This window comes from Choloepus didactylus, chromosome 18 (assembly GCF_015220235.1).
Source record: "Choloepus didactylus isolate mChoDid1 chromosome 18, mChoDid1.pri, whole genome shotgun sequence".
Lineage (NCBI taxonomy): Eukaryota > Metazoa > Chordata > Mammalia > Pilosa > Megalonychidae > Choloepus > Choloepus didactylus.
Window position 1 is genome coordinate 24,962,440 of NC_051324.1, and position 12,689 is coordinate 24,975,128.

General features: G+C 52.7%; 1 protein-coding gene across 5 annotated transcripts in view; it reads left to right on the top strand.

Moving 5' to 3' along the window:
- The window catches only part of ABR (ABR activator of RhoGEF and GTPase), a 192,512-nt gene that overhangs the window by 121,766 nt on the left and 58,057 nt on the right, over positions 1 to 12,689 (top strand). For 4 of the 5 annotated variants that reach the window (XM_037810282.1, XM_037810286.1, XM_037810283.1 and 1 more), the window contains 3 exons: positions 1,010 to 1,195; positions 7,438 to 7,545; positions 10,323 to 10,383. In XM_037810282.1, the coding sequence (XP_037666210.1) occupies positions 1,010 to 1,195; positions 7,438 to 7,545; positions 10,323 to 10,383 (355 nt within the window). Of the gene's footprint in view, positions 1 to 1,009; positions 1,196 to 7,437; positions 7,546 to 10,322; positions 10,384 to 10,422; positions 10,877 to 12,689 lie in introns of those variants that run through there. The other variant, XM_037810287.1, reaches the window with a different exon arrangement.

A 12,689-nucleotide genomic window follows, 5' to 3' on the forward strand; every position in this document is an offset into this window, starting at 1 on the left:
ACATCGCTATTTCTTTCCCTCCCTATCTATCATCCATCATCTATTGCTCTGTCTTCTGATCATATGAGAGCTAGCTGCACACATCCTTGAACATACACTATAATTCATGTATACACTTCCCGTGAACAAGAACATTCTTTTAACAATGCATTTTTAATAGCATTTCTTTTTTGCTCTGATTATAAAATTAATATTTACCCATTATAGGCGATTTAGAAAATATAGAAAAACACACTGAAGAAAATGAATCCCCACTCCATTATTCCACAGTCCTGCTCTTGGGCAGTAAGGGGATGGCTTCAGCTCCTAGCCCCTGTGGGTGATGGTCCTGAGTCATTGTCTGTCACTTCACCCTCCCCACGTGCAGAACTTGGAGCATCTTGTTATAGACAAACAGGGATGCAGATAGGTTTGACCTTGCAGGTCAGCTCTGACTAATATCCCATCATTGAGAAAGATGATTTATCGCTTAGCAATGTCTGCCAGGGGTGCAGGAGGTAGAAGGGTGGCATGTGTGCCATCTGCTTGCTCTCCCTCTGCTAAGTGATGGGAACATGGAATAACAGTGAAGCTAAGGCTGCTCTTAGGTCTCTTGGAGATTTAGAAAGGGACCCTCTCAGTCCCAGAACCATGCTTCTTTCTTAGAAGGAAAACAGCTAAGGAACTGAGTTCCCACCCAACGTTCCCTCCCCCTTGAAGTGTGACGAGGGCATGAGGCCATCATGGAAGAAGGACATGGATCCTGTTAAACCAACAAGTGAGTCTAGTACAGGCAGGGGGCCAGGCCCTGTAGAACTCAGATGAGGGTAGTGTGCCCTGGTACCCCCACTTGGGCCTAGTAGGGCTGCTGGGCCTGTGACAGCAGCTCCTTGCTATAAACCACACTTCGGGTGCCCTGTCCTCGGAGGCCTTGCCTAGGAGCAATCAATGCCATAATATATCCTGGACCTGCTGGCACTCTGCTTTATTTTCCCCTCATCTCTGCTCTTCCTTCTTCTCCCTCTGTCAGCCCATGAAACCCCTGAAGGCCACAGCCACCACCTCCCAGCCCGTGCTTACCATCCAGCAGATAGAGACCATCTTCTACAAGATCCAGGACATCTACGAGATCCACAAGGAGTTCTACGACAACCTCTGCCCCAAGGTGCAGCAGTGGGACAGCCAGGTCACCATGGGTCACCTCTTCCAGAAGCTGGTGAGTTTCCTGTTGGCTCCAGGGTCTCGCTAGAACTGCTGATGGGTGGGAGAGGGCCTTGGGAGAGCACCAGTCAGCCCCAGCCCTCTAGCGTCTTGGCCTCCTTGAAGGCCTGGGTCATTTCTGAATCCTGGGGGAAAGCCTGGGCCTGGGCCCCATGGGGAACCCCGATTCCAGGCCTCCCCTGGGAGAAGCCCTGGGAATGGTTACGGGGTTGCTGGAGACAGGCCGTGTGCACAGATGTGTCTGGTGGGGTACCGTTTCACCATTTCTCTGTATGTGGAGCCAGGGCTGGAATGAAGACTCCCCTGCTGGGTTCCAGGTCCCCTGTCCCTCAGCTGAGAGATGGCACAGGTCAGGATGGCAGGGTGGGGCTGGAGCTGTGCTTACTGGGACTTTGGACACTAATTATACCTCAGTGCCGCCTGTGTAATACGAAGAGGTTGGATTAGAAGCTTTGCCTCATGAGAAAGCACTAAGAACCCAACCCCACCCATCACTGGCAAGAGGTGATAAAATTAACACGCAGACTTAATACTGGGCAATGCCCACAGAGGTCTTCCGTCTCCAAGGTTTTCATGACACCCTGTCCCCTAGCTCTGCCTCTATCTCTGGCTGTGTCCCCTGGAGGACTCTCGGGTCAGACCCTCGGGGATTCCCTGCCTGACCCTCCCCTGGGCTTTCCCACCTAACTTCTGACAGCCCAGCAGGCAAGGAGCCTGGGAGGCAGTGGCTGTTCCTGTTTGGATGTGAGTGGTGAGAGGGGCAGGGACAGGGCCAGCCTTCTCTCCCTCCCACCCTGCCCCGGCACTGGTTGAATGGACAGGGCTCTACTTTTCTTACACTGAAAAAAGTTCTGAAGTTTTCTGCTTTTTTGCTTTTCTTTATCTCAGGGAGTGCTACCACTCCTCACCCATCTCCCAAGCTGGGAACCTTGGGCTCTTCCTCGGCGCCTTCTCCTCCCTCATTCCCCGTCCCGTGGAGCCCGCTTCTTTGATGTTGCTCACAGCCACCTAGCTCTGTCCACCTCCTCCGGCGCCCTTCGTCCCTCGTCTCAACCACACCCTGCCTGGACCACTGCCATGCTTCATGGTGGTTCCTGCCTCCCTGCTTCACCTCACAACCCCACCCCTGCCGAGCAGTCAGAGAGATTTACCTAAACCACTTATCAGCTCTAGCTTGTCCTCTCCCTAGATCCCTGCAGTGGCTCCCCCTTGCCCCTTGGGTAAGTCCAGGCTCCGCAGAAAGGCTCGGGAGACCCTTCACATCCTGGCCTCTGGCTGCTGCCTCCGTCTATGCGCTGAACCACCCAGGGCTGAGCACGCTGCTCTCAGCTCACACTCCAGAACTGACCTCTCTGTGCTTGCAGTTCCATCTGCCTGAAGTGGCCTTCCTGACTTGTTGGCTTCTCCTGGTCCACTCCCAGCTTAAAAGTGCCCTCCTCATTGGAGCCTCATGGGCTCTGGGGAGGATGGGCTGTATCTCCTGCATCACTAGGTCCCCAGAGCTGGTCCTGTGCTCAATATGTGAATGAATGAATGGACGGATGGATGCCCCCTGGCCTTTGGGACTAGTCAGCAGGGCACGAGGGGGCCACCAAGGTCCTGAGGTCTGTGTCCCAAGAGCCTTGATTCTCAAGACCAGCAGTGCTGTGGGAACTGACAGCTTCTGCAGCCAGGGCACCGCAGGATTTGAATCCTGGCTCTGCCACCGGTTGAATCGGTGACTTCAGGCAACTCACCCAACCTCTCCATGGCTCGGGTTCCGCATCTGTAAAAATGGGGGAAATGATAGTATTTGCTTCATTGGATTGTTGTGGCGATTAAATGAGTGAACACCTGAAAAGTGCCGAGAATGGGGCCTGGTACCTAGTAAATAAATGCTCAGTGGAGTTTGCCACTGTCACTGCCATGGTCACGACCACTATTATTATTAGGAAGAGGCACCCAGAGGGCATTGAGGCCAGGGAACTGCTTCTGGTTCTAGCAGCCCCGCAGAGCTTCCCCCTCTTTGGGGATGGTGTACCACCAGTCATGGTTCTAGCTTGGTCCCAGGAGCCTGAGCTGACTGGTTTGGGGAGCGGCCTCTCCTCAATCCCAGGAGCAGGGAAGGGAGCATCCCCGGGGGGCATGAGGGCCGGCAGCCTGGAGGCCGGCCCAGTTTGCTTTCATCACTTGGACCCTGCTGCCCCTAGGGCCCCTGACCGTGGCCTCAGCTCCTCAGGCCTGCACCGCCCCCCTTCTCCCAGCATCTTCACCTGGTGTCTAAGGCCCCTGGGCTTCAGGCTTGGGAGGCCTGGGTGGAGCCGGGGCAGGCTGGGCATCTGGAAGCAGTCTCCGGATATTTGATTATTCATTACCAAGAGAAGAGAATTAACATCTCTGCTATTTGTTTTGTGAGCTCACCCCAGTTTCCAAGCAACCTCCACTTCCCCCAGTTAATGGCCCCGGCAGGCAGGCTTTGGGCCCTGCAGCCAGGGTGCCCTGTGAGCTGGCAGTGTCCTGAGATGTGGCTGGGAGCCCTGCACATACACCTTCCGGCTGGGAGGCTCCTGCCCCCGGCTCACCTCCTCCTCCTCCCTTAGGCAATGAGATGGGAGGATAATAGTCCAACCTGGGCATCCGGGCCTTTTCCTTCCCGTGGGGAAGGGGGCCAAGGAGAGCCCTTTCCTGGAGGAAGATCAGTGATTTTTACTTTGGCTTAGGAAGTGACTGTCTCATGCATCTCCCAGAGCTGAGGGCTCCATGGGCCAACACTCCCCCGGGAACAGGGAAGAGACCCATCCCTTCCTTTTTCTTTTTAGAAAGTCTGGTCCCTCTGGGCCTGAAACCCATGTCTCTCTGGCCCTTGACTTCTCCCAAGCATCCCAGTCTTCACTCTTCTCTCCATCTTCCCTGGGCACCCCCATCTGCTTCCTGGAGAAGGGCTCTGCCTCGGCCATGGAGGCTCCAGGCCCAGCGGGGGCTGCAGTCACTACCACCCCCCCAGCCTCTGGGTCCTTGAGGGGCACAAGGATTCTGCAGAAAGCAGAGTGGGCTAGCGTGAGGCTCAGGGACAGCCCGCTTTCCCCAGCACCTTGTTGGGAAGCAGAAGCCCCTGGGGAAGTCCTCAGCAGCTGTACCCCATTGCTGCTTCTTTAGAAAAAAAAATTAAGCCAGAAAACCTAGAGAATAATGTAGCAAACAACTGTGTACTCACTTCCCAGAATTAACAAATTTTAAGCTTTGAACATATATGGAAAGATTTTTTTTTAATTTATTTTTTATTGCGGACATATGTATTTATCACATAAAATTGCCATTTTCACCGTCTTTAAGTGTACAGTTCGGAGGCACTAATTTCATTTGCAGGGTTGTGCTAGCATCACTACTATCCGTTACCAAGACATTACTGTTGCAGTTCACGTTTCACGTATTTCCTTCTAGCTAGTCCCTGAACAGAAACTCTATACATTAAGCAACCAGTTCCCTGTCCCCTACCCCCACCCCCCATAACCTCTAATCCACTTTCTGTTTCTTCAAATATGCTTGTTCTAGGTGTTTCTTATATGTGCATCCATACGCTATTTGTCCTTTGGCTTCTTTTATTTAGCACGATGTTCTCAAGGTTCATCTATGTGATAGCATGCGTCAGAACTTTGTTCCTTTTTCGGGCTGAATACTATTCCATTGTGTGTATCTACCACATTGAGTTGATCCATTCATCTGTTGATGGACACTTGGGTTGTTCCCACCTTTTGGCTATTGTGAATCATGCTGCTAAGAACATTGGCATGCAATTATCTGAGTCCCTGCTTTCAGTTCTTTGGGGTATCTAGTTAGGAGTGGAATACAGCAAAACTTTTCTTTAATTAAGGAACTAAAACAGTACAGCTGAGGATGAAGTCTCTGCTCCCTTCCACTTTTCCACCACCCTCTGTGCTCCCAGTAACAGCGACTGGCAGTTTTTTTGTTCTTTCTTTTTTTAAATTCAATTTTATTGAGATATATTCACTTACCCTACAGTCATCCAAAGTGTACAATCAGTTGTTCACAGTACCATCATATAGTTGTGCATTCATCACCACAATCAATAGTTGAACATTTTCATTACTCCAAAAAAAAGTAAATAAATAAATAAAGAATAAAAATTAAAGTAAAAAAGAACACCCAAAACATCCTATACCTCCAATTAAAATTATTGTTCATTTAATTTTTGTCCCCATTTTTCTACTCATCTGACCATACCCTGGATAAAGGGAGTGGGAGCTATAATTGTGGTTTTCACAATCACATGGTCACACAGTGTAAGCTATATAATTTACACAGTCGTCTTCAAGAGTCAAGGCTACTGGGTTGCAGTTCAACAGTTTCAGGTATTTCCTTCTAGCTATTCCAATACACTAACAACTAAAAAGGGAATAACCTCCAGAATGACCTCTTGACTCCATTTGAAATCTCTCAGCCACTGAAATTTTATTTTGTTTCGTTTCTCTTCCCCCTTTTGGTCCAGAAGGCTTTCTCAATCCCACAATGACTGGCATGAGTTTTGATGTGGGTAGCCTTCTAGGCTACAGTTTGTATTCTTACTGCTTATCTATCTTTTTATAGCTGTTGTATGTACTTTCAAAATGTACACATGTATCATATTTTATGTATTTTGCAACTCCAACTCATTTTGTTGGTGTTGCTATGCTTAGATCTAATGCTTTCGCTGTGTGTCTGGGTTTCGTGGCTGGCGAGCCTTTGCGTCCAGTCCTTCCACTATGGGGACGAGTGAGGCAGTGATGCCCCCCGTTTGCTTCTCCTTGGGCACATGCGTGAGTTTCTCTAGAGCAGCCCTGTCTAATAGGACTGTACTGTATGCCACATATGTAATTTAAGGTTTTCTAGTGACCACATTCTGGAGGTTATTCTTATGCACTATATAGATAACCCTTTTTAGTTTTTAGTGTATTGGATTAGCTAGAAGGAAATACCTGAAACTGTTGAACTGCAACCTAGTAGCCTTGATTCTTGAAGATGACTATATAACTATATAGCTTATACTGACCATGTGATTGTGAAAACCTTGTGGCTCACACTCCCTTTATCCGATGTATGGTCAGATGAGTAGAAATTAATCTTAAAGACTGTATTTTCCTTAGCCCAGTAGCTCCAAAATATTCTCATTTCAATATGTAACATATTTTAAAAAGGATGAATGAGGTCACTGAAATTCTCTCTTACACATTAAACCTATGGAATCTGGTGTGTGTTTTCCACTTAGAGCAGGTCTCTGTTTGGACCAGGTACATTTTGGATTCTCAGTACTCTCAGGTGGCCAGTGGCTCTTGTATTAGACGACACAGCTCCAGGGCTTGTATGCAGGTGTGAATTTGCTCAGCTATGGTCTGTGCAGATTTTCAACTTTTATTTGTTACTGACAAATTGTTCTCCAAATGATTATACTAATTTACACCCCTACAAAAAGTCTTTATCAGAGTTCATATTTTTTCACATTCTTACCATCCTTTGATATCATTAGACTTTTAAATTTTGGCTGGTATGATGGGTACGCAGTGGTCTCATTGTGGTTTGAATTCCAATTCCCACCCTTTGCTCCCTTAAGATGAAATGCACATGCCCAGTGTAGAACAGGCTTTCCATAAATATTTGTGGAATTGAATACATGAGCCTCAGTTTCCCCTTTTGCAGAAAGGGATGATGGGATCTATGCTGCCTCCAGAGGGAGGTGAGGCTCCATGTGATCATGAATCCAAAAATTGAGGCTGAGGGAAGTGGGGACTATGCCTTTAAATGCTGTGTCCCACCCTCCAGCATGGGAGGTGGGAGGCTGAGCTGGCCACACATGCCCACCCCTGTCTCTCTGTCTCCTCCCCAACTCCAGCTAATTCCAGGATGTGAAAGTGTGAGGCATTAAGGGGCTTTAACCCCCGTGAGATCTTGACAATGCTAAATAAAGCCCAATGCTGTGATGTGTTGAATTTCTAGCATGCCAACAAAGGCCCTGCCCTGCCCCCTTCCCACTACCCCCTTGTTAACCTCATTGGCTGAGTTGGTTTCCATGGAAACTGTCAAGTTCAAAGGGATACTGTAATGTGTACTCCCTGCCTTTCCCCTCTGTTCCCAGATAGCCCTTTGGAGCTGAGTTAGAAATTCTGAGCTCTAGGGGAACTCTGGTTAAGCTTTCATCCATTCATTAATCCTCTCTCTCCCGGCTTGCTCCCACCCACCTCTCTCCATTCTGTCTCCTCCCTGCAGGCCAGCCAGCTTGGTGTGTACAAAGCATTTGTGGATAACTACAAAGTGGCTCTGGAGACAGCTGAGAAGTGCAGCCAGTCTAACAACCAGTTCCAGAAGATCTCAGAGGTGGGCAGCTCCCCGCACGGACACGCCAAAGACACTGGGCTTGGGGGACTGCTCAGAGCTTCTAGCGTTTGGGCCTCCCCTGCTTGCCAGATAGGGAAGTGGTTCTCCTGATGATGACACTTAGCCTGGCATTTGCTTTCTAGCACCTAACATTTCCTCCCTCTCTGCCTCTTAATATTAAATATTGATTTGTTTGATTTTTTTAAATTCTATTTTACATTAAAGTGAAGAATGGGGGAGGGGGAGGGCAAAATAAAAAGCAGTAATCTCCCACAGTGTGTAATCTTGAACAAGTCACTCCCCTTCTCTTGGCCTTTGTTTCCTCTTCTGTAGAATGAGGTGTTTGGACCAGTCCAGCTCCTCCCAAACTTCCTTATAAGAATCACTGGGGGGTGCTCTTAAAATGCAGATTGCCAGGCAGGCACCTTCCCTGGAGCTTCTGAGTCTGAAGGTTGTGGTGGGGTCTATATTTTTAACAAGCTCCCCAGGTGATTTTTGTGATCAGGACATTTAGAGGAATCTGCACTGGGTGGTCTTTTAAGATCCCTGCCAGCTCTAAGGTTCTGCAGTCCTACAGACAGAGAGGGCAAGGGCCCCTTAAGTGGACAAGTAGCTCTGGGCACTCTGGTTGGGACCAGCTTAGCTTTCCCTCCCCGCTCCTCTGCAGGGCAGAGGTGTGGCACCATCTGCCAGTGAGATTTCTCCACAGGGACTGTCAGGGAGGGGATGTTGCTCTAGGATCCTTTAGGAGCACAGCCCAGCTCACCCTTTTTTTTTTCCAAAAAAGAGCTCAGTGACATGACACTCCTCCACCAGCCTGCAGTCACAGCACCCAGCTCCAGCTTGGGCTCAGAGATACTAATGCAGTTTGGAATGTTCTGCTTTAAAGGCCCCTCTTGGCTCTTTGCTCTCCCCACCTCAGCTCTGATGCTAGGAAAGTTGGTGAGATGCAGGATAGTTTTCCTGAAACTGCTAAAGTTACAAGTAGGCCCAAGTTTGGAATCAACCGAGAGAGGCAACGCAGGAGTCGGACAGATGGAGATCAAAATGTCAGCTTTATTACTAGTAAAAGCTGGATTGGAAAATGTGGGATTTAGATCTGTAGCCATGTTGGGCTCACTAACAAGAATTGATTGTTTGTATTCAGTCCCTGGCAGGGATGGAAACCCCAGACCTTCCCAATGTGGGCAGAGCCTGCCCCGCTAACTCGTGGTGCAGAGAGAGCACAGAGAACTGAGCTCAGTTTCCTCTCCAAACCCATGGCTCAAATGAGTCACCACCTCCATGTGGGAGGACGGGCTGAGGGGTGGGGAAGTCCCTCCATGTGGAATCATGAGGCTGGAGAAATGGTGCTTCCCTTCCTGGCTCCCTGCCCGCCCTGGGGACAGATAAACTGGGTCCCCTGATCAGAGTTCAGAGCAACCCTCCAAAGGCCACCCGGCTGCCCAGGGTCATATGTGGTCCAGAGAGTGTGAGGTCCCAGGCTCATAGCCTATTCCCTGTGCATGGGCGGAAACCCCTGCACCCATCCACCGTCACCCACGGGCTCCCAAGCGCAGGGCCTGGCCCGTGGTCCTCTGCCAGGTGGCTTCTCCTGACTCACGTGCTGACACTGTCACTTCCTGCTGGCGCTGCCACTTAGTTATTGCAATTAGGCCCTTCTCTGCAGCAGGAGTGATTTCATACCTCTGGGCTGCACGGGGGGTGAAAGGGGGGTGCATGGAGAAACATTCCCTAAGGCTGGGAATCCAGGCACCAGCTGGGATGCAGCCCAGAGAAGCTGAGTAACCCCACCCCCACAAGCCCATGCTCTGTCTCTGGGGGTTTCCTGTCTAGAAACAGCTTGAGGCAGGAGTAGGAAATGTGGAGCCCCTGCTGCCTGGCATTTCCTCCCTCCCGGGCAGAGCAGAGCAAATCACCTGGGTACCTGACCTTGCCCTTGCCCTGCCCCGCTGACTGCCTGTGACAACCCCCATTTGAGGCTCTGTTTCTGCACACACCCTGCCAAGTGGAGATTGTATTACAGCTCCAATTCAGGCCACTCTGGGCCTGTTAGCAGGGGCTGGGGCTGGAGTCTCTCCCTGGAAAGGCAGCTAAAAGAGGGTTGCATCAGATAAGCCGTCCCTGTAGTCTGTTTCCAGCACTCACCAGGTCACTTTGTGTGGGATCCCCAAGGGGTATTAGCTAGTCCCACCTTGCAGTGTCCTCTCTGATGCCCAGCACAGGCCCAAGTGGGTGGGGAGCATCAGGGGGCCTGGGTACTGGCAGCGTCTCTGGCCCAGGACTACTACCTCCCAGCTTCCCCCATGCCCAGGACCACTCACTCACTCACCCCTTGTCTCCAGGGCTGCTTGTGCCCAGGGATCAGCTGGGGACCTTGTGCCTGTTGAATCAGACCCTGTCTGCTCTGGGCTGAGGTGTCTGGACCCCTAAGTAGTGGCCACTAGGGGGAAGGAGTGTCACCCGCCACTCATTCTCTGGAAGGTCCTTGAAGTTGCCAGCTTGGGGGGAGGGGGGTTTTGGGGGATGGGTCAGAGGAGGCCCCCCTCATCACAGTTATCCCCACCGACTTGTGGGGTCTGGGCCCTGGAGCCCCCGGCTGCTGGAATCCATGCAGCTCCAGGAGGTGGTGGGCTGTGTGCACAGGGGGTCTGTAGGTGGCAAGGCCGAGTGAGGCCATGTCCACTGTCTCCTCTGTCTCTCCTCGTGCTCCCCCCGCTGACTCTCAGAGCTGGGGGGCACGGACCAGGCAGTGACTCCTTTTTTCCCTTTGGCAGGAGCTCAAAGTAAAGGGCCCCAAGGATTCCAAGGACAGCCACACATCGGTCACCATGGAAGGTACCCTCGGGAATGGGCTGGGTGACAGTCCCCTTCCTTTGTCTGGCTTGGCGGAGTAAAGGCTGTGTGCGTGATCACGGGTGCCCTCCGCTGTGCGCGTGTGAGAGCGTGTGTGAGTGTGTGTGTGTGTGTGTGTGTGTACGTGAGGAATACAGCCCTCGTGTCCCCAGGCAGCCGGCCAGCTACAAACGTGCCAGCAGGCTCCTCGTCCCGCTCCTCGTCCTCCTCCCCCCGCCGCCTCTCCACGCGCCTCCCTTCTCCCTTCCTCCCTCCCTCCCCTCCGCTCCCCTCCCCCTTGCTGGAGGAGCCTTTGGAAGCGGCTGCTTGATTCTGGCGGCTGCTGGCTGTGCAGCAGCCAGCAAGGTGGCCGAGTGGCCGGGCTGCTGATGGGCGCCGCTGGGCCGGGAGCGATGGCCGCCTGCTCCTGCCGCGGGGACGGAGGCTGCCATGGAAATCCTCTTCATCATTCGCTTCTGCTGTAACTGCACCTATGGTAACCCAGGCCCCCTGTCACGGGAGATGGTGCACTTTTCCTGCCCCTGGGGGCTGGCTGGAGGGGGCTGGACTGTGGCTGGCAAGGTTGGGGGGCAGCAGGGAAGGGCGGGGGTGGGGCAGGTGACTGGCTATGTATCCATCCCGGCCCCAGCCAGCACCCCCAGCCTGGAAGGGGAGTGCCTGGGGGCTGCTCAGGGCAGGGCGGCTTTGGGATGGAAGGCCCAGGCTGGAAGGGTCTGTGGGGAAGTGGCGGGTTAGCTTGAGAGGCTTTGGGCAACTTCCCGGAGAGCCCGTTTAGGAAGAAAGTGAAAAGGCTGTACCTGTAGGCATGGCCACCTGGGGCCGGAGAGGGTCAGCAGTGTCCAGCTGGAGAATGACAGATGATTTGGAGAACAGCATTATTGAATAGAGGGGCTGGCAGCCTGGGCTGGAGGGAGAAGTTGGGAGTCTCTTTGTTTCCAGAGAGAGAAGAGGCCCAGCGGCCGGGGTATTGTGTGCGCAGACTGCACATGCTGCCTTCACCACTGTCTCGGCTCCGAATGGCAGCCGTGGGAGAACATGGGTGCACATGGGTGCGGCTGGGAGAGCCGGCAGGAACTGGGCTGCTCCTAGGGGGTAGTTTCTAGCCCCTGGAGACCCTCGGGCTGCACGGAGAGAAGCCGCGGTCTTGGTAGGCAGCATGGAAGTCGGCAGTGAGTGGCGGCGGGAGGGGGGTGTGGCAGCCTCCTGCTTTGTGAAGGTCACACACCCACCATGCAATGGAGGGGACCCAGAGCATCCTCTCTGCGGCCCCCTCAGCTTGGGGGATCCCGGGACAGGCGCGTGCTATCAGCCAGGTCGTCGCTGATGGAGGCAGGAGCTGGCCTAGGCAGGGTGGTGTCTGGAAGCTGGTGCGACCTCTTTCAGGCAAGAAGTGTCCTGGGGGTGACCCAAGCTGCCTTTGGCTGGGACAGAGCTGGGGGTGGGGTGGGGGGTGTTGCCTCGCAGCCAGCTGTTCCCAGCCCATGTGAATTTGGAGCAGCAAGTGGCTGGTTTTAGGACCTTACTCTTCCCTCCCACCAGGCGTTTTGTCTCTGCACCCTTCTCAGTCATTTTGCTTTCATGTCTCCGTGGTAACCTGGAGCTCCTTGTTGAAGGCTGAATTGAGGGAGGTGGCAGTTTGCTGGAGGAGAGATGATGAGGCTTCCTGGGCTCTTTCCTCGAGGCCATTGTACCCCTCACCTTCTCAGACTGTGTCAAAGACCCCTCTCAAAGAAGGAGAGAACCCCTTGAGCTCCCAGCAGGACAGCTGCAGGAACTCAAGTTCCCGGGCAGAAGCCGCCCTGTCTTCCTGCCCACCCACTCAGATTCTGACAGGCTGGGGTCAGAGGAGAGCTGGACTTGAAACTGGCCAGTTTGAAGATCGGAGAAATGCTCTTTTTGGTATGGCGTGGGGATCAGTTAAGGCTCAACTCTGCCTCCCTAAAAAGAAGGAACAGGATGGGCCCATTGCTTCCTTTCCCCTCCCCAAAAGGAAGCTCGAGTCTTAGTGAAACAAGCCTGGAACCTCGCGGCCCCCTGACACTGGCTCTGAAGTCGACTTCAGATGGGGGGTGAGGAGCGCCTGAGCCCCTGCTGAGCCACGTCGAGTGGAATCTTAGCTCTTCGCGGGGTGCTGGTTCTCAGCGTCCCTCTCGGAGACCTGGCGCTCACCCTCGAGTCCCTGCCTCGATGGTTATCTGCTGAGCACCCCCTCTGCTGGGTTTCTCTCTGAGGGCTGTGGGGAACTCAAAGGGGAGTCGACCGTGACCCAGGCTTTCTGGGAGGAAGCT